Source organism: Oncorhynchus mykiss, chromosome 2, assembly GCF_013265735.2.
Source record: "Oncorhynchus mykiss isolate Arlee chromosome 2, USDA_OmykA_1.1, whole genome shotgun sequence".
NCBI classification, from domain to species: Eukaryota; Metazoa; Chordata; class Actinopteri; order Salmoniformes; family Salmonidae; genus Oncorhynchus; species Oncorhynchus mykiss.
The window spans coordinates 51041618-51067302 of NC_048566.1; the positions used below are offsets into that span (position 1 = coordinate 51041618).

At 41.4% G+C, this 25685-nt stretch overlaps 1 protein-coding gene across 2 annotated transcripts; it reads right to left on the minus strand.

The window, feature by feature from the left end:
• Positions 1–319: 319 nt before the first annotated feature.
• LOC110491241 (ATP synthase subunit g, mitochondrial) lies at positions 320–8580 on the minus strand. Of its 2 annotated transcripts, XM_036950227.1 has the most exons (4): positions 8127–8580; positions 3022–3182; positions 591–735; positions 377–529 (listed from the first exon to the last, which is right to left on the minus strand). In XM_036950227.1, the coding sequence occupies exons 1-3, from the start codon at positions 8176–8178 to the stop codon at positions 637–639; spliced, it is 312 nt and encodes a 103-aa protein (XP_036806122.1). In that variant the 5' UTR covers positions 8179–8580; the 3' UTR covers positions 377–529; positions 591–636. The 2 variants fall into 2 exon arrangements, with proteins under 2 accessions (XP_021420264.1, XP_036806122.1); XM_021564589.2 differs by having other exon boundaries at positions 320–735.
• Between the last annotated feature and the right edge of the window lie 17105 nt (positions 8581–25685).

Below are 25685 nucleotides of genomic sequence, written 5' to 3' on the forward strand. Positions count from 1 at the left end.
TGTACCAATGAGCATTGGGATTGCAAACAGAGGAAGATCGTCAAAGGTAAACTATTTTTTTATTGCAGTTTGTGATTTTGTTATGCCTGTGCTGGTTGAAATAGTTGTTTATGGGGCTCTATCCTTAGATAATCGCATCGTATTATTTCGCAGTAAATCCTTTTTTAAATCTGACAACGCAGTTGGATTAGCAAGATTCTAGGCTTTCGAAACATGTGAGACACTTGTATTTTCATGAACGTTTAATATGACTATTTATGTAGCGATCACCGTATGTTGTCGAATTTCATCCCGCTACCGGGTTCGGTGCGCAGAGAGGTTAAACAATGGACATTTATTAACTGATCTCCACAGGTGGAAGGTAAGAGTACAACAGTTCTTTAAACAATGGACATTTATTAACTGATCTCCACAGGTGGAAGGTAAGAGTACAACAGTTCTTTAAACAATGGACATTTATTAACTGATCTCCACAGGTGGAAGGTAAGAGTACAACAGTTCTTTAAACAATGGACATTTATTAACTGATCTCCACAGGTGGAAGGTAAGAGTACAACAGTTCTTTAAACAATGGACATTTATTAACTGATCTTCACAGGTGGAAGGTAAGAGCGTACAACAGCAACAGAACAAGGTTTAAACGGCATATCCAACAATGCCTCCTTTTCCGATGCACTCTCCAATGTAGAACCACATCAGCACTTCAGTGCAGACCAATCCATTTCTGAATGCATCCTGTAACAAAAGCATATTGACATTAATCCCAAACAAATACCAGAGTCATATCTAAAAACCAACATGGCAGACAATTCCATATTTCCCAATTGGTTAGGATGTAGGCCTAATGTCTGGTGGATTGCAGCTACTTATTTTGATAATGACGGGACTAAATCAAATCAAATTTTATTTGTCACATACACATGGTTAGCAGATGTTAATGCGAGTGTAGCGAAATGCTTGTGCTTCTAGTTCCGACAATGCAGTAATAACCAACAAGTAATCTAGCTAACAATTTCAAAACTACTACCTTATAGACACAAGTGTAAGGGGATAAAGAATATGTACATAAAGATATATGAATGAGTGATGGTACAGAGCAGCATAGGCAAGATACAGTAGATGGTATTGAGTGCAGTATATACATATGAGATGAGTATGTAAACAAAGTGGCATAGTTAAAGTGGCTAGTGATACATGTATTACATAAAGATGCAGTAGATGATATACTTGTAAGAGTTGAGATAAGTCACAACCAATGTTCCCGCTAAGCTGTGAGCTTGTGCAAGCAGCAGCCCCAAGACTACCACGAGCTGCCGCTCAGAAATATCAGCCCACAGAGAGAAGCAGGAGATTATACTTCATAAAGTTTTCTAGAGCAGTGGTCACAAACCAGTCGATAGCAAACCTGGTCAATCTCCAAGTCATTCCTAGACAGTCGACTAAACACTTTGCATTCAACCCTTTTAAACCACAAAATGCATGTTCCTTCCATTTCCACTCAGCACTACAATAGTAATGAATGAGTAGCAATGTATCTATAGGGGTTATTTGTAGCCTGGGTCTTTTTTTAATATCAAGGAATATTTCACTTCCTCTGTTCATAGGCATAACGTGATTTTGTACATGAGGAAATAATGGAAGACTGCCCCTTTTGGTCAGTGTCAGCGGAGGAAAGGGAGAGCGGAGGGATGAGAGGCTCAGTCTGCTGCTCTCTCCCTCCAGCTGTAGACGCCATCATTCCAGTAAAATGAAAAGCAAATTATTGAAATGTAGACTCACTCAACTGTGTTTCACAAGTAATACAACCAGTGTGGTCATATAGCCTACCTCATTTTTTTAAATAGAATTTGTACAAAAGAAAATGTCCCGAACAACAATGCATTGGCAGGGCAATTCAACCAAAGCCAGTATGGGGTGGTAATATATTGGGCCTATAGCTTACTGCACAAACCTCATTGCTAGAATACGGTTTTAAACGGGTTAATGTTGCATTTTACAAGTCATTAGCGGTAGATCTCGGCTTGTATTTTGACCTCAGAAAAGGTTGGTGACCACTGTTCTACAGTTTTCCCCTGTTAACACTCAACGTTTCCCTTTACTGTGGCAATTGGGACACGCAATATTAGCCACTTTCAATGCAACATACCGACGACACAAACTATGCAACAGATTTTGTTGTAGGCAGAATGCATTTCAGTAGGATTCTATTGCATTGACACGCACTACTCAGACCGGTGCAGCATTAGCGGTCGTGAGTAGATGCGCTTGTTTAGAGATCAAAGCGAGAGCTGCATGGAGCCACATGTGCATATTGTTCATATCCTTTGCTAGTTAGTGAGCCCAGTGATCATTTGTAGTCAGCACAAACCGTGTACATTTCTAGACATCTTTGAAAAGCGAGTCAGGTAAAGAGCTTTTTTTACGTCTTAAAGGGGCAGTGTTGTATTTTGGACAGGCTTGAATAAGCTAAGTAGCCAATAGGCAGAGGGTAGCATAATATGTCTGATTCTCTGTAATAATGGTATGGGAATAAAAATGCCCTTTATTTTGTAAAGTGGTTTCTTACATCAAACAACATTTTCAGTCACATCCTTGTCTGAAGGACAAGTGGATAAACAGATTAATGTCAACCCCTGCATGTTTTTTCCCCCATAAGTCTCATGGAATGTAGGCCTAAATTGAACACCACACATTGGCTGCTACTGTAGACTGAATGATAGAACAGCTATTTCCATGTTAAATGTTATGGGATGTATTTTCTCCATTGTTTTTGATGGTAGACCTACAGTATGATCAAATAGCCACAGTACAGACCCAGTGTTCACAGCAAATGCACGCTGGAAGTTCACAACGTTCAAGTTTGCGCTCAGCAGACCTGAAATTTGCTCAGTGACAAATTGTTTTTGAGGGAACATTGATCACAACACCCACATTGAGAGCCAATGGGCAAAAGAAAGAACTTGCTAGCTACTTATACAGTATTGCATTGATACCCACTCAAGCAATCTTCTCAGTTCTCACCTTCACTGTCGTCTGTCCAAGGCGTCCACTGTTGACACCGGTGAGGATGTTCTTGATTCCTGCAATGGCCTGGGGAATCTCGGCAGGGGAAGGTGGCACAAGCTCGACTTTAGCGTAGTGCCAGAAGGTCGCTAGCCGGGGCTTGGAGTAGGTGGCAGCGGCTGAAAAAACAAGATGAACACGCCATGTCATGAAATGTGTCCTATGCTGCTTGGTCAAGCGAGATAAGAAACATTAGATGTAGTTTACAGGTTAGACAGCTAGGTGACTCAAAGAGCTTGTCAGAAGACCTACCTGAGCTTGACATTAGCTAGTTAGGTAGCCAAGTTACCTAGCTAGCTAACACTTATCTACTATAATACGTTACCACATCTAGCTAACCAACACTCAGTTGGAAACAAGTTTTTATTTGAGATTGATGGTGACATGGCTTGTTCGTTTGTCTACCATTAGTGTGTGTACAAAACATTAACACCACAAGCATATACACTTTATTCAGTACTACTGCAGTTAGTAAATAATTCCAATAGATGGCAGCATAAGACCACAAATGACATTTCTGAATAATATTTAGCTTTCTTCCTGGATACACCACTCCCCACACAGGAAAATTCCTGTTTGTGCTTTTTTCTGTCCCTTCCTTTCCACACTGCTAACGAAAAGGAAGAACTGAAAAAGCATTTAACAGATTACTGTGGCGTAATATAATGATGCTTCATGTTTATTATTACCAGTTTTTATTTCATGTTTATACTTACTATAACATTACTATAACGATTATCAATAATCCTGAACATTAATTCAGTCACCTCTGGTTGACAAAAACATTTTCCTAGTACATTAAAATGTCAAATTCATCAACCAGCATCGACCCCGCTCTGCCTTCTCGCGCAAGCGAGGGGCATGTTGAGGTAAATTTGCTAACCGCGAGGATTACATGATGTGACTTATTGGCAAGCTGGAAGATGCAAATCAAATCAAATTTTATTTGTCACATACACATGGTTAGCAGATGTTAATGCGAGTGTAGCGAAATGCTTGTGCTTCTAGTTCCGACAATGCAGTAATAACAAGTAATCTAACTAACAATTCCAAAACTACTGTCTTGTCCACAGTGTAAGGGGATAAAGAATATGTACATAAGGATATATGAATGAGTGATGGTACAGAGCAGCATAGGCAAGATACAGTAGATGGTATCGGGTACAGCATGTACAAATGAGATGAGTATGTAAACAAAGTGGCATAGTATAGTATAAAGTGGCTAGTGATACATGTATTACATAAGGATACCGTCGATGATATAGAGTACAGTATATACGTATGCATATGAGATGAATAATGTAGGGTAAGTAACATTTATATAAGGTAGCATTGTTTAAAGTGGCTAGTGATATATTTACATCATTTCCCATCAATTCCCATTATTAAAGTGGCTGGAGTTGAGTCAGTGTCAGTGTGTTGGCAGCAGCCACTCAGTGTTAGTGGTGGCTGTTTAACAGTCTGATGGCCTTGAGATAGAAGCTGTTTTTCAGTCTCTCGGTCCCAGCTTTGATGCACCTGTACTGACCTCGCCTTCTGGATGATAGCGGGGTGAACAGGCAGTGGCTCGGGTGGTTGATGTCCTTGATGATCTTTATGGCCTTCCTGTGACATCGGGTGGTGTAGGTGTCCTGGAGGGCAGGTAGTTTGCCCCCGGTGATGCGTTGTGCAGACCTCACTACCCTCTGGAGAGCCTTACGGTTGAGGGCGGTGCAGTTGCCATACCAGGCGGTGATACAGCCCGCCAGGATGCTCTCGATTGTGCATCTGTAGAAGTTTGTGAGTGCTTTTGGTGACAAGCCGAATTTCTTCAGCCTCCTGAGGTTGAAGAGGCGCTGCTGCGCCTTCTTCACGATGCTGTCTGTGTGAGTGGACCAATTCAGTTTGTCTGTGATGTGTATGCCGAGGAACTTAAAACTTGCTACCCTCTCCACTACTGTTCCATCGATGTGGATAGGGGGGTGTTCCCTCTGCTGTTTCCTGCACTCGTCCTCTCTATTCCCGAAGCAGTTTACTCCCAATATGATTAAGTTATGGTCTTTTTAATAATAATGCAATTCTACTAGGGTTGAGGGTAGTGCATCTGACTAGTGATTATTTGGCTGGGGTTCAGTACCTGCTATAGTCACTATTTGTTTGCTCTCCCAAAAGCAACACAGCCCTAATACGAGATATATAGCTAACTGTAAAGTAATGAGTGACCATTTTAGAAAATCATGGGACATAGTCTTTGGTTGCATGCTATTTTATGTCACTCATATTGCTGCTATAGCCTATAGCTGATGCGTCGGGATCTTATGCTGCCATCTATTGGAAATATTTAGCAATTAAAAGTTATCAATTCACATAAAGACATCAGTGAGGCATTGTGACGCAAACCAATGGGCTGGGAATAGAACCGTTCGGAAGGCGGGTTGGTGCAGCGGTGCTCCATACAACTAATAGGAGCATACATTTTTTAATTTCACCTTTATTTAACCAGGTAGGCTAGTTGAGAACAAGTTATCATTTACAACTGCGACCTGGCCGAGATAAAGCATAGCAGTGTGAACAGACAACACAGAGTTACACATGGAGTAAACAATTAACAAGTCAATAACTAGGTAGAAAGAGGAAAAAAAAAGAGAGTCTGTATACATTGTGTGCAAAGGGCATGAGGAGGTAGGCGAATAATTACAATTTCGCAAAATTAACACTGGAGTGATAAATGATCAGATGGTCATGTACAGGTAGAGATACTGGTGTGCAAAATAGCAGAAAAGTAAATAAGTATAAACAGTATGGGGATGAGGTATGTAAATTGGGTGGGCTATTTACCGATAGACTATGTACAGCTGCAGCGATCAGTTAGCTGCTCAGATAGCAGATGTTTGAAGTTGGTGAGGGAGATAAGTCTCCAACTTCAGCGATTTTTGCAATTCGTTCCATTCACAGGCAGCAGAGAACTGGAACGAAAGGCGGCCAAATGAGGTGTTGGCTTTAGGGATGATCAGTGAGATACACCTGCTGGAGCACGTGCTACGGGTGGGTGTTGCCATCGTGACCAGTGAACTGAGATAAGGCAGAGCTTTACCTAGCATGGACTTGTAGATGACCTGGAGCCAGTGGGTCTGGCGACGAATATGTAGCGAGGGCCAGCCGATTAGAGCATACAGGTCGCAGTGGTGGGTGATAAGGTGCTTTAGTAACAAAACGGATGGCACTGTGATAAACTGCATCCAGTTTGCTGAGTAGAGTATTGGAAGCTATTTTGTAGATGACATCGCCGAAGTCGAGGATCGGTAGGATAGTCAGTTTTACTAGGGTAAGCTTGGCGGCGTGAGTGAAGGAGGCTTTGTTGCGGAATAGAAAGACGACTCTTGATTTGATTTTCGATTGGAGATGTTTGATATGAGTCTGGAAGGAGAGTTTGCAGTCTAGCCAGACACCTAGGTACTTATAGATGTCCACATATTCTAGGTCGGAACCATCCAGGGTGGTGATGCTAGTCGGGCGTGCAAACGGTTGAAAAGCATGCATTTGGTTTTACTAGCGTTTAAGAGCAGTTGGAGGCCACGGAAGGAGTGTTGTATGGCGTTGAAGCTCGTTTGGAGGTTAGATAGCACAGTGTCCAAGGAAGTATACAGAATGGTGTCGTCTGCGTAGAGGTGGATCAGGGAATCGCCCGCAGCAAGAGCAACATCATTGACATATACAGAGAAAAGAGTCTGCCCGGAGAATTTAACCCTATGCCACCCCCATAGAGACTGCCAGAGGACCGGACAACATGCCCTCCGATTTGACACACTAAACTCTGTCTGCAAAGTAGTTGGTGACCAGGCAAGGCAGTCATTAGAAAAACCAAGGCTATTGAGTCTGCCGATAAGAATACGGTGATTGACAGAGTCGAAAGCCTTGGCCAGGTCGATGAAGACGGCTGCACAGTACTGTCTTTTATCGATGGCGGTTATGATATTGTTTAGTACCTTGAGCGTGGCTGAGGTGCACCCGTGACCGGCTCGGAAACCAGATTACACAGCGGAGAAGGTACGGTGGGATTCGAGATGGTCAGTGACCTGTTTGTTGACTTGGCTTTCGAAGACCTTAGATAGGCAGGGCAGGATGGATATAGGTCTGTAACAGTTTGGGTCCAGGGTGTCTCCCCCTTTGAAGAGGGAGATGACTGCGGCAGCTTCCCAATCCTTGGGGATCTCAGACGATATGAAAGAGAGGTTGAACAGGCTGGTAATAGGGGTTGCGACAATGGCGGCAGATAGTTTCAGAAATAGAGGGTCCAGATTGTCAAGCCCAGCTGATTTGTACAGGTCCAGGTTTTGCAGCTCTTTCAGAACATCTGCTATCTGGATTTGGGTAAAGGAGAACCTGGAGCGGCTTGGGCGAGTAGCTGCGGGGGGGCGGAGCTGTTGGCCGAGGTTGGAGTAGCCAGGAGGAAGGCATGGCCAGCAGTTGAGAAATGTTTGTTGAAGTTTTCGATAATCATGGATTTATCGGTGGTGACCGTGTTACCTAGCCTCAGTGCAGTGGGCTGACATTGTGACGCAAACCAATGGGCTGGGAATAGAACCGTTCGGAATGCGGGTTGGTGCAGCGGTGCTCCATACAACTAATAGAAGCTGGCAGGAGTGAAAGATGCCCTAAAATAAGGCCTGAGTTAACGCGATTACTTCATAAACTACGGGAAGCTGCTGGAACATACGGTCTTATGAAACTCGGCCCCATGCAATTAACTAGTTTATTTAAAAAAGCGTTAAATGTCAGCCTACTGTGGGAAGCATTGGCGTCAACATAGGCCAACATCCCAGTAGAACACTTTCGAGACCTTGGAGTCCATGCCGCGACGAATTGAGTCTGTTTTGAGGGCTAACGGGGGGTTACAACTCAATATTAGGAAGGTGTTATTGTTTTGTACACTCAGTAGTTAGCTAGCTGCAGCCGGGAAGATGCGCTAAACTTTAACATAGCTAACTACTAGCATAGCCAGCGTGACTGTCAACTTGAATATACTAACATGTTTTAATAGCGTCGACGTTAAGCTTATATCTAAATACAATCATTTAACTTACCTCCGATCAAAGTAGGTACTTTGGCCACCAATTTCTGGACTGCCTGTGCCATGGTGGTTTGCTTTAGAGTCGTGAAAAATACGCTATAGGCTATTTGCTGCAACTGAATGTCACCTCCAGCAAGAAGGACCCTTCAAGTGCGGCTGCCCTATGATCTGCCTGAACAGAAATAGCTGCAGAGCTGCCTAATTTATTATTATTATTATTATATATCTATAAACCTTTATTTAACTAGGCATGAATCATAAACTACTCTGTTATTTTTTTCCCCACTTAATCTCGATGTCGACATCTTTTCAGAAAGGTGAAAAATCGTTTTCAATGTCAATAACAGACTGGCAAATTGAGGCCAGTGTATGAAAATAAAATAATCCCGTAAATGTTCAAGAATGAAAAGTATTGTAATGAAACAGCAGGTAGCAGATCTCGAACCCTCGACCTTCGAGCCCGAGGTCCGGCGCGCTATCGACTGTGCCGCAAAAGCATGCTCGTGCGGCAGAGTAGATTTCCGCGATTATAAACTCAGGGTCGTTACAGTATGATTAGCACCTGTATAATCAAAGTTTATTTAAAACAGGACCTTAGTGAAATGCTTACTTACAGGCCCTAACCAACTGCAATTTTTAAGTAAAACATAGGTATTATGTGAACAATAGATAAGGAAATAAAAAACAACAGTAAAAAGAAAGACAGTTAATAATAACAGTAGCGAGGCTATAAAAGTAGCCAGGCTATATACAGACACCGGTTAGTTGGGCTGATTGAGGTAATATGTACATGTAGGTATGGTTAAAGTGACTATGCATATATGATAAACAGAGTAGCAGCAGTGTAAAATAGGGGTTGGGGTTGGGGGGGGGGGGGGGGGGGACGGGACACAATGCAAATAGTACAGGTAGCCATTTGATTACCTGTTCAGGAGTAAAAGCTGTTGAGAAGCCTTTTGGTTCTAGACTTGGCACTCCGTTACTGCTTGCCATGCGGTCGTAGAGAAAACTATGACTGGGGTGGGTGGGGTCTTTGAAAAAATTTTAGGACCTTCCTCTGACACCGCCTGGTGAAGAGGTCCTGGATGGCAGGCAGCTTAGCCCCAGTGATGTATTGGGCCGTATGCACTACCCTCTAGTGCCTTGCGGTCGGAGGCAGAGCAGTTGCCGTACCAGGCAGTGATGCAACTGTAGAACCTTTTGAGGATCTGAGGACCCATGCCAATTCTTTTTAGTTTCCTGAGGGGGAATAGGCTTTGTCGTGCCCTCTTTACGACTGTCTTGGTGTGTTTGGACCATTCTAGTTTGTTGGTGATGTGGACACCAAGGAACTTGAAGCTCTCCACCTGCTCCACGACAGCCCCGCCAATGAGAATGGGGGCGTGCTCGGTCCTCCTTTTCCTGTAGTCCACAATCATCTCCTTAGTCTTGCTTACACTGAGGGATAGGTTGTTATTCTGGCACCACCCGGCCAGGTCTCTGTCTCGTCGTTGTCGGTGATCAGGCCTACCACTGTTATGTCGTTTGCAAACTTAAAGATGGTGTTGGAGTCATGCCTGATCATGCAGTCATGAGTGAACAGGGAGTACAGGAGGGGACTGAGCACGCACCCCTGAGAGGCCCCTGTGTTGAGGATCAGCGTGGCGGATGTGTTGTTACCTACCCTTACCACCTGGGGGGCGGCCCCTCAGGAAATCCAGGGTCCAGTTTCAGAGGGAGGTGTTTAGTCCCAGGGTCCTTTGCTTACTGATGAGCTTTGAGGGCACTATGGTGATGAATGCTGAGCTATAGTCAATGAATGGCATGTCCAAGGTGGGAAAATGCAGTGTGGAGTGCAATAGAGATTGCATCATCTGTGGATCTGTTGGGACAGTATGCAAACCGGAGTGGGTCTAGGGTTTCTGGGATAATGGTGTTGATGTGAGCCAAGACCAGCCTTTCAAAGCACTTCATGGCTACAGATGTGAGTGTTACGGGTCGGTAGTCATTTAGGCGGGTTACCTTAGTGTTTTTGGGCACAGGCACTATGGTGGTCTGCTTAAAACATGTTGGTATTACAGGCTCGGACAGGGAGAGGTTGAAAATGTCAGTGAAGACACTTGCCAGTTGGTCAGCGCATGCTTGCAGTACATGTCCTGGTAATCCGTCTGGCCCTGCGGCCTTGTGAATGTTGACCTGTTTAAAGGTCTTACTCACATCAGCTGTGGAGAGAGTGATCACACAGTCGTCCGGAACAGCTGGTGCTCTCATACATGTTTCAGTGTTATTTGCGTCGAAGCAAGCATTGAAGTAGTTTAGCTCGTCTGGTAGGCTCATGTTACTGGGCAGCTCTCGGCTGTGCTTCCCTTTGTAGTCTAATGGAATGCAAGCCCTGCCACATCCGACGAGTGTCAGAGCCGGTGTTGTACAATTCCTGTATTGACACTTTGCCTGTTTGATGGTTCGTCTGAGGAAATAGTGGGATTTCTTATAAGCTTCCGGGATAGAGTCCCGCTCCTTGAAAGCGGCAGCTCTAGCCTTTAGCTCAGTGCGGATGTTGCCTGTAATCCATGGCTTCTGGTTGGGGTATGTACGTACAGTCACTGTGGGGACTACGTCATTGATGCAGTATTGAGTAGCTTGGATGAAAGGTGCCCAGAGTAAAACGGCCTGCTCCTCAGTCTCAGTTGCAAATATATGTATATTAGTATTGGATATAAAATACTCTGAAGTTTCTAAAACTGTTTGAATGATGTCTGTGAGTAGCAAAGAACTCATATGGCAGGCAAAAACCTGAGAAGAAATCCAAACAGGAAGTGAGGAATCTGAGGTTGGTCGATTTTCAACCCAAGCCCTATTGAATTCACAGTGGGATATGAATTAAGTTACATTTCCTAGGTCTTCCACTAGATGTCAACCGTATTTAGAAAGTTGAATGAGGCTTCTACTGTGTTGTGGGACTGAATAAGAGCTGAATGAGTCAGGTTACTGGCAGAGAGCCATTTCCTAGTCACGCGCATTCCACATGATATCGACCTGCGTTCCATTGCTTCTCGAGACACAAAGGAATTCTCCGGTTGGAACGTTATCGAATATTTATGATAAAAACATCCCAATGATTGATTCTATACTTTTCGTAGTTTTTGTCCGAAGTAATGCTCGACCTGCACGAGCGTTTGGATTTGTATACCTAACGCGCTAACAAAAGTAGCTACTTGGACATAAATAATGGACATTATCGAACAAAATCAAGCATTTTTGTGGAACTAGGACTCCTGAGAGTGCATTCTGATGAAGATCAAAGGTAAGGTAATGTTTAAAATGTGATTTCTGGTTTCTGTTGACATGGCGGCTAATTTGATTATTTTTCTGAGCGCCGTCTCAGATTACATGGTTTGCTTTTTCCGTAATTAAAAAAAAAAAAATCTGACAGCGGTTGCATTAAGGAGAGGTATATCTATAATTCCATGTGTATAACTTGTATTATCATCTACATTTATGATGAGTATTTCTGTTGAATCGATGTGGCTATGCAAAATCACTGGATGTTTTTGGAACATAACGCGCCAATGTAAACCTTTTTTCATATAAATATGAACATTATCAAACAAAACATACATGTATTGTGTAACATGAAGTCCTATGAGTGTCATCTGATGAAGATCAAAGGTTAGAGATAAAAATGAATCACTATTTGTGCTTTTTGTGACTCCTATCATTGGCTGGAAAAATGGCTGTGTTTATTCTGTGGCTTGGTGGTGACCTAACAATCATTTGTGGTGCATCCGCTGTAAAGCATATTTGAAATCGGACACAGGTGGGATTAAAAACAAGATGACCTTTAAAACAGTATAAGATACATGTATGTTTGAGGAATTTTAATTATGAGATTCCTGTTTTGAATTTGGCGCCCTGCACTTTCACTGACTGTTGTCATATCGATCCCGTTAACGGGATTGCAGCTATAAGAATTAATAAACCCACTTTTGCAAAAATTACCCCTGAATGTTTTGGTATACCTACTGGAGAGCCCTTCTTTGTCTACATCCATTCAGCATCGTTCACACCCTCAACTCCACCCATCTCTTTAAGGCCTCACATGTAAGGCCTTGTGCTAAACATAGTGTACTAAACAACCAAAGATTTCAAGACTAAAGGCTGGTTTCTACTGGAGTCTGGTTTTAGGTCTGTAGACAGTTGCTTCAGTGACATCATGAAGATTCTATTGTCATCCGACATCAAACTTGTCATTGTTGTTATGAAAAAGTATAAACACAAAAACGACAGGCTGCATGACATCAGCAGTATGGTGGTCCAAAATAACATAACTGGTGTATTTTAACACCAATAAACCCATCTGTTTAAAACACAAATTTACTATATATAACTTGGACAGTCTCGTAAAAAAAGAGTGAAATGGTTACTTGCATAGTGGAGTCTTTTGTTTAGACATGTAGCTAGCTACCATAATCCCAACTCATAACGTTACTACCCTGCATGAATCTGCAGGTAGCTAAAGCTTACCAACTAGGTTCAATGTTAGCTAGCTAAAATTATGCTATAACTAGCAATGCATATGGCTCAGAGATACAAATAATATTACTACACAGACCATACGCAATAGGTTAGCCAGTGAGCCAGCCAGCTAACATTAGCTAGCTAACAGTAAGCTTTAAATTGCAATGAAAACGGACAAAATCAGAAACTTATAATATCTGAAAATGTAGCTAGACTCCCTTACCCGTATACATGGATAAACGCTTCTCCCTCTTTGTCATGTATGCTATGGTTGCCCTTAGTTTGAAGATGTAATCCGGAGTAGAGGTTGACCGATTAATCGGAATGGCCGATTAATTAGAGCCGATTTCAAGTTTACATAACAATCAGTAATCAGCATTTTTGGACACCCATTGTTTTGTTTTTTTTTACCTTTATTTAACTAGGCAAGTCAGTTAAGAACACATTCATATTTTCAATGACGGCCTAGGAACGGTGGGTTAACTGCCTTGTTCAGGGGCAGAACAACAGATTTTTACCTTGTCAGCTTAGGGATTCGATCTTGCAACCTTCCAGTTACTAGTCCAACGCTCTAACCACCTTCCTTACATTGCACTCCATGAGGAGCCTGCGTGGCAGGCCGACTACCTGTTACGCAAGTGCAGCAAGAAGCCAAGATAAGTTGCTAGCTAGCATTAAACGTATCTTATAAAAAACAATAAATCTTAACATAATCACTAGTTAACTACACATGGTTGATGATATTACTAGTTCATCTAGCGTGTCCTGCGTTGCACATAATCGATGCGGAGCCTGTTAATTTCTCATCGAATCACAGCCTACTTGACCATTTAACATGCGCATTCGCAAAAAAAAAGCACTGTCGTTGCACCAATGTGTACCTAACCATAAAACATCAATGCCTTTCTTTAAAATCAATACACAAGTATATATTTTTAAACCTGCATATTTAGTTAATATTGCCTGCTAAAATGACTTTCTTTTAACTAGGGAAATGGTGTCACTTCTCTTGCGTTCCGTGCAAGCAGTCAGGGAATATGCAGCAGTTTGGGCTACCTGGCTCGTTGCGAACTGTGTGAAGACCATTTATTCCTAACAAAGACCGTAATTAATTTGCCAGAATTGTACATAATTATGACATAACATTGAAGGTTGTACAATGTAACAGCAATATTTAGACTTAGGGATGCCACCTGTTAGATAAAATACGGAACGGTTCCATATTTCACTGAAAGAATAAACGTTTTGTTTTCGAAATGATAGTTTCCGGATTTGACCATATTAAAAGACCTAAGGCTCGTATTTCTGTGTGTTATTATGTTATAATTAAGTCTATGATTTGATATCTGATAGAGCAGTTTGACTGAGCGGTGGTAGGCAGCAGCAGGCTCGTAAGCATTCATTCAAACAGCACATTAGTGTGTTTGCCAGCAGCTCTTCGTTGTGCTTCAAGCGTTGAGCTGTTTGACTTCAAGCCTATCAACTCCCGAGATTAGGCTGATGTAACCGATGTGAAATTACTAGCTAGTTAGCGGGGTGCGCGCTAATAAAGTTTCAATCGGTGACGTCACTCGCTCTGAGACCTTGAAGTAGTTGTTCCCCTTGCTCTGCAAGGGCCACGGCTTTTGTGGAGCGATGGGTAATGATGCTTCGAGGGAGGCTGTTGTTGATGTGTTCCTGGTTCGAGCCCAGGTAGGGGCGAGGAGAGGGACGGAAGCTATACTGTTACACTGGCAATACTAAAGTGCCTATAAGAACATCCAATAGTCAAAGGTATATGAAATACGAATGGTATAGAGAGAACGAGTCCTATAATTCCTATAATAACTACAACCTAAAACTTCTTACCTGGGAATATTGAATACTCATGTTAAAAGGAACCACCAGCTTTCATATGTTCTCATGTTCTGAGCAAGGAACTTAAACGTTAGCTTTTTTACACGGCATATATTGCACTTTTACTTTCTTCTCCAACACTTTGTTTTTGCATTATTTAAACCAAATTGAACATGTTTCATTATTTATTTGAGGCTAAATTGATTGTATTGATGTATTAAGTGTTCATTCAGTATTGTTGTGATTGTCATTATTACAAATAAACAAATAAAAATGGGTATCGGCTTTTTTTGGTCCTCCAATAAATCGATATCGGCATTGAAAGATCAAAATTGGTCAACCTCTAATCCGGAGACAGGTGTTTAATATAGAGGTCGACCGATTAATCGGAATGGCCGATTTAATTAGGGCCGATTTCAAGTTTTCATAATAATCGGAGATCTGTAATTTTGGGCGCCTGATTTTGCCGTTTAAAAAAAAAAAATGTAAACCTTTATTTAATCTGTATTTAACTAGGCAAGTTAGTTAAGAACACATTCATATTTTCAATGACGGCCTAGGAACGAGGCAGAACGACAGATTTTTACCTTTTCAGATCGGGGGATCCAATCTTTTAACCGTACAGTTAACTAGTCCAACGCTCTAATCACCTGCCTCACGAGGAGGCTGCCTGTTACGCGAATGCAGTAAGCCAAGGTAAGTTGCTAGCTAGCATTAAACTTATCTTATAAAAAACAATCAACGACTGTCGTTGCTCCAATGTGTACTTAACCATAAACATCAATGCCTTTCTTAAAATCAATACACAGAAGTATATATTTTTAAACCTGCATATTTAGCCAAAAGAAATCCAGGTTAGCAGGCAATATTAACCAGGTGAAATTGTGTCACTTCTCTTGCGTTCATTGCACGTCAGGGTATATGCAACAGTTTGGGCCGCCTGGCTCTTTGCGAACTAATTTGCCAGAATTTTACGTAATTATGACATAACATTGAAGGTTGTGCAATGTAACAGGAATATTTAGACTCATGGATGCCACCCGTTAGATAAAATACGGAACGGAATAAACGTTTGTTTTCGAGGTGATCGTTTCCGGATTTGACCTAAGGCTCGTATTTGATAGAGAAGTCTGACTGAGGGGTAGTAGGCAGCAGCAGGCTCGTAATAGTCAAAGGTATATGGTTTAGAGAGAAATAGTCGACGCGTTATAATTCCTGTAATAACTTGCGGCTGAACTTGAAAGGGGTTCCTTCATTATTTTACCGTTCATGTCTTCCATAGAGAATGTCTTGATCTACTTCCAATAAGGTCTGTGTTTCGTGCGGGCTTAAACCGCCTCGGCGGTTTTGATACCCGTGTAAATCTCGCTAGGATAAGGTAACGTTTTTCAAAAATATTTTCATAAATCCACTCTACAAAATTTTTTATCTTTGCTTATATTTAGCCAATAATGATCAGTTACCTTGTCCTATGGATATCTACACAGTTATAAAATTGGCAAGGTGGTGTAAGCCTACACGAAACACACACCTTATTTTAAGTGAATCTAAAAATATCCTATGGAATAAATGAATGAAGGAACCGCTTTTCTGGTTTTTGCTAGAAGGTGTCATGAGAATTGACTCGCACTTTGGTAGTCAATTCTTACCATGTCCATTATTAAAATAGGATTTCCTGCATATAGAAATGACAGTTTTTGTTTTCAACATTCATCACAGGTAACTGAAACTCTATTTTTATTGAAACAGTTGAGAGTATTTGTCTCCTAAGCAGACTCTTCCGTATCATTGTCACTTCAGAGCTGTGTGTGTTTTTTACAGATGGCAGAGAAAAGCAGAGCACCAGTATGGGACTATTACATGGAATTGGCACCAGGGAAGAAAGCAAGGTGTCTTCATTTGTGATAAAGATGTAAGCATGGGGTCAGCAACAGCTAAATCAAAAAACACCACCAACCTGTGGAATCACCTTAAAGAACACCCATCCAAAAGCGCATATTATATTAAGTTAAAATAAAAGTGTTCATTCAGTATTGTTGCAATTGTCATTATTACAAAAATGTATGTATATGTACACACACATATATCTATCTACATACAGTATCTTATGTAAGCATACTAAACGTAAGATATCATACTAAAAGGGTTTGTCCGGATTTACATACAGAATAATACAAAATGCTCTGATTCTGGATTCTATCAATTAACTGCAATGTTCTAGAGGGGCATGATTTTTCACCATCCCTTTTTCTTTGAAGAACTGAAGTTATTCTCAGCTCTCAGTCTTGTAAACAGACCCATTTTAATGCAAAAAGGGAGAGGTGAAGCAATAATCAAGGACTCTGAGAGCGACCTGTGACCCACTGACATCTCCTCCAGTTAGAGAGGAGTAAGGGACAGTTATACATTTAATGGGGTGGTCCAAAAAAGGGGAGGGTTGTGTGATTGTTTTTTTTAGCTTTGGGGAGAATTGTGTGATTTTGCTATAGACCACACTAGAGCTGTAGACCACACTAGAGCTGTAGACCGAACAAAGAGAGCGTACAAAGGTCTCCCTTGCCCTCCATTTGGCAAATTTGACCACAAGTCTATCTTTCTGATTCCTCCTTACAAGCAAAAATTAAAGCAGGAAGCACCAGTGACTCAGTTTATAAAAAAGTTGACAGATGAAGCAGATGCTAAACTACAGGACTGTTTTGCTAGCACAAACTGGGTTATGTTCCGGGATTCTTCCGAAGGCATTGAGGAGTACACCACATCAGTCACTGGCTTTATCAATAAGTGCATCGAGGACGTCATCCCCACAGTGACTGTACGTACATACCTCAACCAGAAGCCATGGATTACAGGAAACATTCGCACTGAGCTAAAGGGTAGTGCCACTGCTTTTAATGTGTGGGACTCTAACCCGGAAGCTTTTAAGAAATCCCGCTATGCCCTCCGATGAACCATCAAACAGGCAAAGCGCCAGTACAGGACTAAGATTGTATCGTACTACGCCGGCTCCGACACTTGTCTTATGTGGCAGGGTCTGCAAACTGTACAGACTACGAAGGCCGCGAGCTGCCCAGTGACATGAGCCTGGCAGTTGAGCTAAATCACTTCTATTCTCGCTTCGAGGCAAGCAATACTGAGGCATGCATGAGAGCATCAGCTGTTCCGGACGACTGTGTGATCGCGCTCTACATAGCCTAAGTGAGTAAGACCTTTAAACAGGTCAACATTCACAAGGCCGCGGGGCCAAACGGATTAACGGGACAGGTGCACCGGGCATGCGCTGACCAACTGGCAGGTGTCTTCACTGACATTTTCAACATGTCCTTGATTGAGTCTGTAATACCAACATGTTTCAAGCAGACAACCATAGTCCCTGTGCCCAAGAACACTAAGGTAACCTGCCTAAATGACTATAGACCCGTAGCACTCACGTCCGTAGCCATGACGTGCTTTGAAAAGCTGGTCATTGCTCACATTAACACCATTATCCCAGAAACCCTAGACCCACTCCAATTTGTATACCACCCAAACAGATCCACAGATGATGCAATCTCTATTGCACTCCACACTGCCCTTTCCCACCTGGACAGTAGGAACACTTACGTGAGAATACTATTCATTGACTACAGCTCAGCGTTCAACACCAAAGTGCCCTCAAGCTCATCACTAAGCTAAGGATCCTGGGACTAAACACCTCCCTCTGCAACCGAATCCTGGACTTCCTGACGGGCTGCCCGCAGGGGGTAAGGGTAGCTAACAACACATCCGCCACACTGATTCTGGAGCCCCTCAGGGGTTCGTGCTCAGTCCCCTCTTGTACTCCCTTTTCACCCACGACTGCGTGGCCAGACATGACTCCAACACCATCATTAAGTTTGCAGAATACACAACAGTGGTAGGCCTGATCTCCGACAATGACGAGACAGCCTATAGGGTGGAGGTCAGAGACCTGGTGGGTGGTGCCAGAATAACAACCTATCCCTCAACGTAATCAGGACAAGATGATTGTGGACTACAGAAAAAGGAGGACCGAGCACTCCCCCATTCTCATCGACAGGGCTGTAGTGGAGCAGGTTGAGAGCTTCAAGTTGCTTGGTGTCCACATCCCCAACAAACTACAATGGTCCAAACACACAAAGACAGTCATGAAGAGGGCCTATTCCCTCTCAGGAAACTAAAAAGATTTGGCATGGGTCCTCAGATCCTCAAAAGGTTCTACAGCTGCAACATCGAGAGCATCCTGACTGGTTGCATCACTGCCTTGTACGGCAACTGCTCGGCCTCCGACCGCAAGGCACTACAGAGGGTAGTGCGTATGGCCCAGTACATCACCGGGGCCAAGCTGCCTCCCATCCAGGACCTCTACACCAGGCGGTGTCAGAGGAAGGCCCTAAGACCCCAGCCACCCCAGTCATAGACTGTTCTGTCTGCTACCGGACCAAAAGGCTTTTCAACAGCTTTAACCCCTAAAAAAAGGAGGACCGAGCACTCCCCCATTCTCATCGACAGGGCTGTAGTGGAGCAGGTTGAGAGCTTCAAGTTGCTTGGTGTCCACATCCCCAACAAACTACAATGGTCCAAACACACAAAGACAGTCATGAAGAGGGCCTATTCCCTCTCAGGAAACTAAAAAGATTTGGCATGGGTCCTCAGATCCTCAAAAGGTTCTACAGCTGCAACATCGAGAGCATCCTGACTGGTTGCATCACTGCCTTGTACGGCAACTGCTCGGCCTCCGACCGCAAGGCACTACAGAGGGTAGTGCGTATGGCCCAGTACATCACCGGGGCCAAGCTGCCTCCCATCCAGGACCTCTACACCAGGCGGTGTCAGAGGAAGGCCCTAAGACCCCAGCCACCCCAGTCATAGACTGTTCTGTCTGCTACCGGACCAAAAGGCTTTTCAACAGCTTTAACCCCTAAGCCATAAGACTCCTGAACAGGTAATCAAATGGCTACCCAGACTATTTGCATTGTGTGTGTGTCCCACACCCCCCACCCCTCTTTTACACTGCTGCTACTCTCTGTTTTTCATCTATGCATAGTGACATTAACTATACCTACATGTACATATTACCTCCAATTAGCTCGACTAACCGGTGCCTGTATATACAGTTGAAGTCAGAAGTTTACATACACCTTAGCCAAATACATTTAAAAACTCAGTTTTTCACAATTCCTGACATTTAATCCAAGTAGAAATTCCCTGTCTTCGGTCAGTTATGATCATCACTTTATTTTAAGAATGTGAAATGTCAGAATATTAGCAGAGAGAATGATTTATTTCAGCTTTTATTTCTTTCATCACATTCCCAGTGGGTCAGAAGTTTACATACACTCAATTAGTATTTTGTAGCATTGCCTTTAAATTGTTTAACTTGGGTCAAACATTTTGGGTAGCCTTCCACAAGCTTCCCACAATAAGTTGGGTGAATTTTGGCCTATTCCTCCTGTCAGAGCTGGTGGAACTGAGTCAGGTTTGTAGGCCTCCTTGCTCGCACATGCTTTTTCAGTTCTGCCCACAAATATTCTATAGGATTGAGGTCAGGGCTTTGTGATGTCCACTCCAATACCTTGACTTTGTTGTCCTTAAGCCATTTTGCCACAACTTTGGAAGTAGGCTTTTGGTCATTGGCATTTGGTAAATCAAATTAAATGTATTTGTCACATACACATGGTTAGCAGATGTTAATGCGAGTGTAGCAAAATGCTTGTGCTTCTAGTTCAGACAATGCAGTAATAACCAACGACTAATCTAACCTAACAATTCCAAAACTACTACCTTATACACACAAGTGTAAAGGGATAAAGAATATGTACATAAATATATGAATAAGTGATGGTACAGAGCGGCATAGGCAAGATGCAGTAGATGGTATCGATTACAGTATATACATATGAGACGAGTAATGTAGGGTATGTAAACAAAGTGGCATAGTTAAAGTGGCTAGTGATACATGTATTACGTAAAGATGCAGTAGATGATATAGAGTACAGTATATACAGTATATTAACAAAGTATTGAGATAAACTTTTGTTATTGACCAAATACTTATTTTCCACGATAATTTGCAAATAAATTCATAAAAAATCCTACAATGTGATTTTCTGGATTTTTTTTCCCTCATTTTGTCTGTCATAGTTGAAGTGTACCTATGATGAAAATTACAGGCCTCTCTCATCTTTTTAAGTGGGAGAACTTGCACAATTGGTGTCTGACTAAATACTTTTATGCCCCACTGTATGTGTCATGTAGTGTTGTGGAAAATATTGATATTTACACAGATACCGGAACTTGTAGATTCAGTTAGACATAATTACAGAGTAACAGAGCCGAGCATTTCCAAGGAAAAAGCTCAATTCTCAAATCACAGAGCCCTGCCTTTATAGTATTCTGTCTCTGCATAACGTATAGAGTCCCCTCCCTTTATATGAAAATAGCTTCCCTTGACCTTCCTCCACCATTATCTTTCCATCTCAGTTCTTGCTTGTTAACACCCACGTTTAGGTTATAATGGTAGCAGGCCCTGGTCATGTATTTTCCATTCCTTATATAGCCATTCTGTGTCAGCTCTTCAAAGTGGACAGCCTATATGCTGCTAATAATGGAAATGTAATCATAGTCATGAGTTTTGCTCCCACAGTAGCTAAGAAAGTAATACTAAGTGTATGTTATGTAGTAAGCTGTTAGTAGCCCATGTGCCTCACCATTATAATTTGGTCTATTTTCACCAACGGAGGTATTGTAAACATATCGTTCCTGGTCGGTGTGTGCTTGTTTACTAACTTTTTTTGTACAGCTTTGACAGTGCTACTGATAGTAGTAATCAAATCAAATCAAATGTATTTATATAGCCCTTCTTACATCAGCTGATATCTCAAAGTGCTGTACAGAACCCCAGCCTAAAACCCCAAACAGCAAGCAATGCAGGTGTAGAAGCACGGTGGCTAGGAAAAACTCCCTAGAAAGGCCAAATTGTCCCTAGAATTTCTAAGCAAACAGCTGGAGTCAGGGCTTTCTCCTATAGAGCTTCATTTTTATGGAAGGCTCTGCCTACCCATGTGGGTGCTTGGCTTGCACGTGCAAATTCAGCACACACAACATTCTATAATAGAATTGTGTTATTTGACGTGTCAAATAGTGTTATGATGTGTATCTTTTTTTTGACACACAAAGACCCAAACGGCGTTCAATGTGCCTCACCCTAATAATTTTGTTTATTTTCACCTATTAATTTAGCCTTTTTTTTGTTTGTTGCCCCACCAAGATTTACATGCTAAATCGCCACTGCCTCTGCTGCAGAGGATAACTTCATTAGAGTTACCAGCCTCCGAAATTGCAGCCCAAATAAATGCTTCACAGAGTTCAAGTAACAGACATATCTCAAAATCAACTGTTCAGAGGAGACTGCATGAATCAGGCCTTCATGGTCGAATTGCTGCAAAGATTCCACTACTAAAGGCTAAAGGACACCAATAAGAAGATTACTTGCTTGGGCCAAGAAACACGAGCAATGGAAATTAGACCAGTGGAAATTTGTCCTTTGGTCTGATGAGTACAAATTGGAGATTTTTGGTTCCAACAGCCGTGTCTTTGTGAGACGCAGAGTAGGTGAACGGATGACCTCCGCATGTGTGGTTTCCACCCTGAAGCACTGGAGGAGGTGTGATGGTGTGGGGGTGCTTTGCTGGTGACACTGTCAGTGATTTATTTATAATTCAAGGCACACTTAACAAACATGGCTACCACAGCATTCTGCAGCGATACGCCATCCCATCTGGTTTGCACTTAGTCCCACTATCATTGGTTTTTCAATAGGACAGGACACCTCCAGGCTGTGTAAGGGCAATTTGACCAAGAAGAAGAGTGATGGAGTGCTGGATCAGATGATCTGGCCTACACAATCACTCGACCTCAACCCAATTGAGATGGTTTGGGTTGAGTTGGACCGCAGAGTGAAGGAAAAGCAGCCAAAAAGTGCTAAGCATATGTGGGAACTCCTTCAAGACTGTTGGAAAAGCATTGCATTCCCTCTTCTCCAAATCTCAGTCCAGTTCAACATCTGCATCTCATTTGAGCTTCATTTGAATATGATGACGATTTATTTAATTTAAGTAACTAAGCCATCTGACTGACATCTGATAGACCAATAAATGCGACTTTGAAAAACACATCTCCACACTTGATCCCATCTACTCAGCTCACTTGCCTCCCATTGGAAACGACAGGATATGGTCTATCTTGGGTAGTTAAAAAATATATTTGCTTCTAAAGAGCTAGTTGCTCTGCAGTGCAATCTAGCTTGACTTGATATAAAGTTGAGGAAAAAGTAACTAAATAAAACATGTTTATTATCACCTGAAACAATATATTTATCCTGTCTTGAATTAAAATATATTTTACAATCTCCCAAAATAAATGTGATATCTGAGGAGGGACGGTCTCCTCACACTGAGTACAGTAGGTGGCGGTAATTTTACTTATTTATTTAACCTTTAGTTAACTAGGCAAGTATTTGCACCATAACGTTGGATGCCAACCGCTGATAAACCTCACCGAAGAAGAACTCAATCTTGCGTTAATAACGCTACGCTCACAGGGTTAATTAAACAAAGCCTAGTTCTTTAGACTTGAGAAATGTCACTCTAAAAATAACACTATCCATAAGTTAAACATTGATGGTGTTATTACAGATGACCAAAAATTAATCGCTAAATACTGCAGCAATTTTTACAGAAAATTTTATAGCTCTACGTACTGTCAGGAATCCACAGATGTGTTTTTTAACTCACTGAATAATGTTCACTCTATTAGTGATATAGAATCTAAACAGTGTGATGAACCCATCAAAGTTGAAGAGATTATAGAGTCTATCAAACATCTAAAGAACAATAAATCACCAGGTGTTGATGGAATTACATCAGAATTTTACAAATTATTTTCTGAACAAGTAGCTCCCTTCCTATTTGAAGTCTTTTTAGAGAGTATTAAAAACAATGTTCTCCCTCCTACAATGAGTCAGGGGTTAATAACACTGATACCTAAACCCCAAAAAGAAGTGCTGCTCATCGATAACTGGCGTCCAATTTGTCTTCTTAATAATGACTATAAGATATTAGCCTCACTACTTGCAAAAATAATTAAAGAAGTCCTGGATGCAATCATTGATGAAACACAGTCTGGCTTCATGAGGAACAGACATATTTCTAACAATGTCAGACTAGTATTAGACGTACTTGACTACTCAGACCTAATAACTGAGGATAGCTTCATATTATTTTTAGATTTTTATAAAGCATTTGACACAGTAGAGCATCAGTTTCTCTTCCACTCCCTTGAGAGACTTGGCTTTGGGGATTTTTTCTGTAAGGCTATTAAGACTCTCTATGCAAATGGTAACAGCTCTATCAAATTGAAATATGGCACCTCACCTAGATTTGAGTTAAAGAGAGGAACTAGGCAAGGTTGTCCTATCTCTCCGTACCTGTTTTTATTAATCACCCAACTTCTTGCAAATTCTTTAAATAATAGTCCTGTACAAGGTATCTCCATAGCTGGTAAAGAAATTATTATAAGCCAGCTGGCTGACGATACTACACTTTTTCTGAAAGACGCTAACCAAATTCCCATATCGATCAATGTGATACAATCCTTTTCCAAAGCGTCTGGTCTATATCTTAACATTAAGAAATGTGAACTCATGGCTGTCAAAGATTGTGTGACACCTTCATATTATGGTATTCCAGTAAAAGAAGAACTTACATATTTAGGCATAACCATTACAAAGGATCAGAAGTCTAGAGGCTTACTAAATTTTAACCCTCTTATTAAAAAAGCCCAGAAGAAACTAAATCAATGGCTACAGAGGGACCTATCTTTAAAAGGTAGAGTCCTAATAACCAAGGCTGAAGGTATCTCTAGACTAACATATGGTGCGCTATCTTTATATCTTGACCGTAAAATAAGCAAGGAGATAGACCAGATGCTTTTCAACTTTCTTTGGAGAAACCGTACCCATTACATTAGGAAAACTGTTGTAATGAACACTTATGAGAATGGAGGACTGAATTTTCTGGATTTTACTAATTTAAATAATACTTTTAAGATAAATTGGATAAAACAATTTCTAAGAAGACCCACTTCTATCTGGAATTTTATTCCTCATCATGTCTTCTCTACTTTTGGTGGCTTTAACTTCATGTTGTTTTGCAATTATAATATTGACAAAGTTCCAGTGAAACTTTCTGCTTTTCATCGGCAGGTTTTCTTGTCATGGTCCTTAATTTATAAACACAATTTTTCTCCACACAGATATTATATATGGAATAATCGGGATATATTGTATAAAAATACCTCTCTGTTTTTAGAATATTGGTTCCGAAATAATATCCTATTGGTGAGCCAACTGGTAAATGCAGAGGGTCTTTTACTCAGTTATAAAGAATTCTTATCACTTTACAAGGTCCCTGTAACACCTAAAGATTTTGCAATTGTTTTAGATGCCATTCCCTCAGGTGTTGCTATGTTATTCAGGAACCTGTCAAGGCCTGACCCTCAGAGCCTACCTTCTGTTGACCCTGTTGACTCATCAGTAGGAAAGATTTGTTTCTCTTTTGGTCCATTCAACAACAGAGCGATGCAAACCTTGTTTCAGCAGGATGTTGTATCAGTTGTACCTTATGTCATGCCTTATTGGAATGGATTAATTGAGAATATCTGTTGGAAAAAAGTTTGGATGTTGCCACACACATACCTACTTGTTAACAAAATTAAGGAAGTTTCCTTTAAAATTATTCATAAATATTATCCTGCCAACCACTATATGAAGAAGTTTAAGGAAAACATCAACTCAAATTGCTCCTTTTGTAATGACCACCCAGAAACAGTTGTGCATCTTTTTTGGCATTGTATGCATGTAAGAAAACTGTGGCAAGACATCAGTAGGTTTATAATTGAACACATTTATGAAGATTTTACACTATTGTGGAGAGATGTACTGTTTGGATTCTTTACATACAATAGAAATAAGCGGAATCATTTTTATGTAATTAATTTCATTATTCTTTTGGCCAAATTTCATATACACAAATGTAAATTTACAAACAGAAAACCACATTTTCGTACCCTACAAAAAGAAATGGAACTGTATTTTAAGACAGTTAAATGCTCTACTAACAAAAAAGCTGTTAGAATTGTAAGTATATGCATGTCCCTTAAGGTCCTTGTGTAATTGTAATGTGAT

What these genes read in the sequence shown, in the direction of transcription:
- LOC110491241 (XM_021564589.2), bottom strand. Translation starts at nt 8,178, where the DNA reads ATGGCACAGGCAGTCCAGAAATTGGTGGCCAAAGTACCTACTTTGATC. An exon ending in AGTACCTACTTTGATCGGAG is followed by an intron (nt 3,183 to 8,126) that starts GTAAGTTAAATG and finishes TTGTTTTTTCAG; the next exon opens with CCGCTGCCACCTACTCCAAG. An exon ending in TTGGACAGACGACAGTGAAG is followed by an intron (nt 736 to 3,021) that starts GTGAGAACTGAG and finishes CTTTTGTTACAG; the next exon opens with GATGCATTCAGAAATGGATT.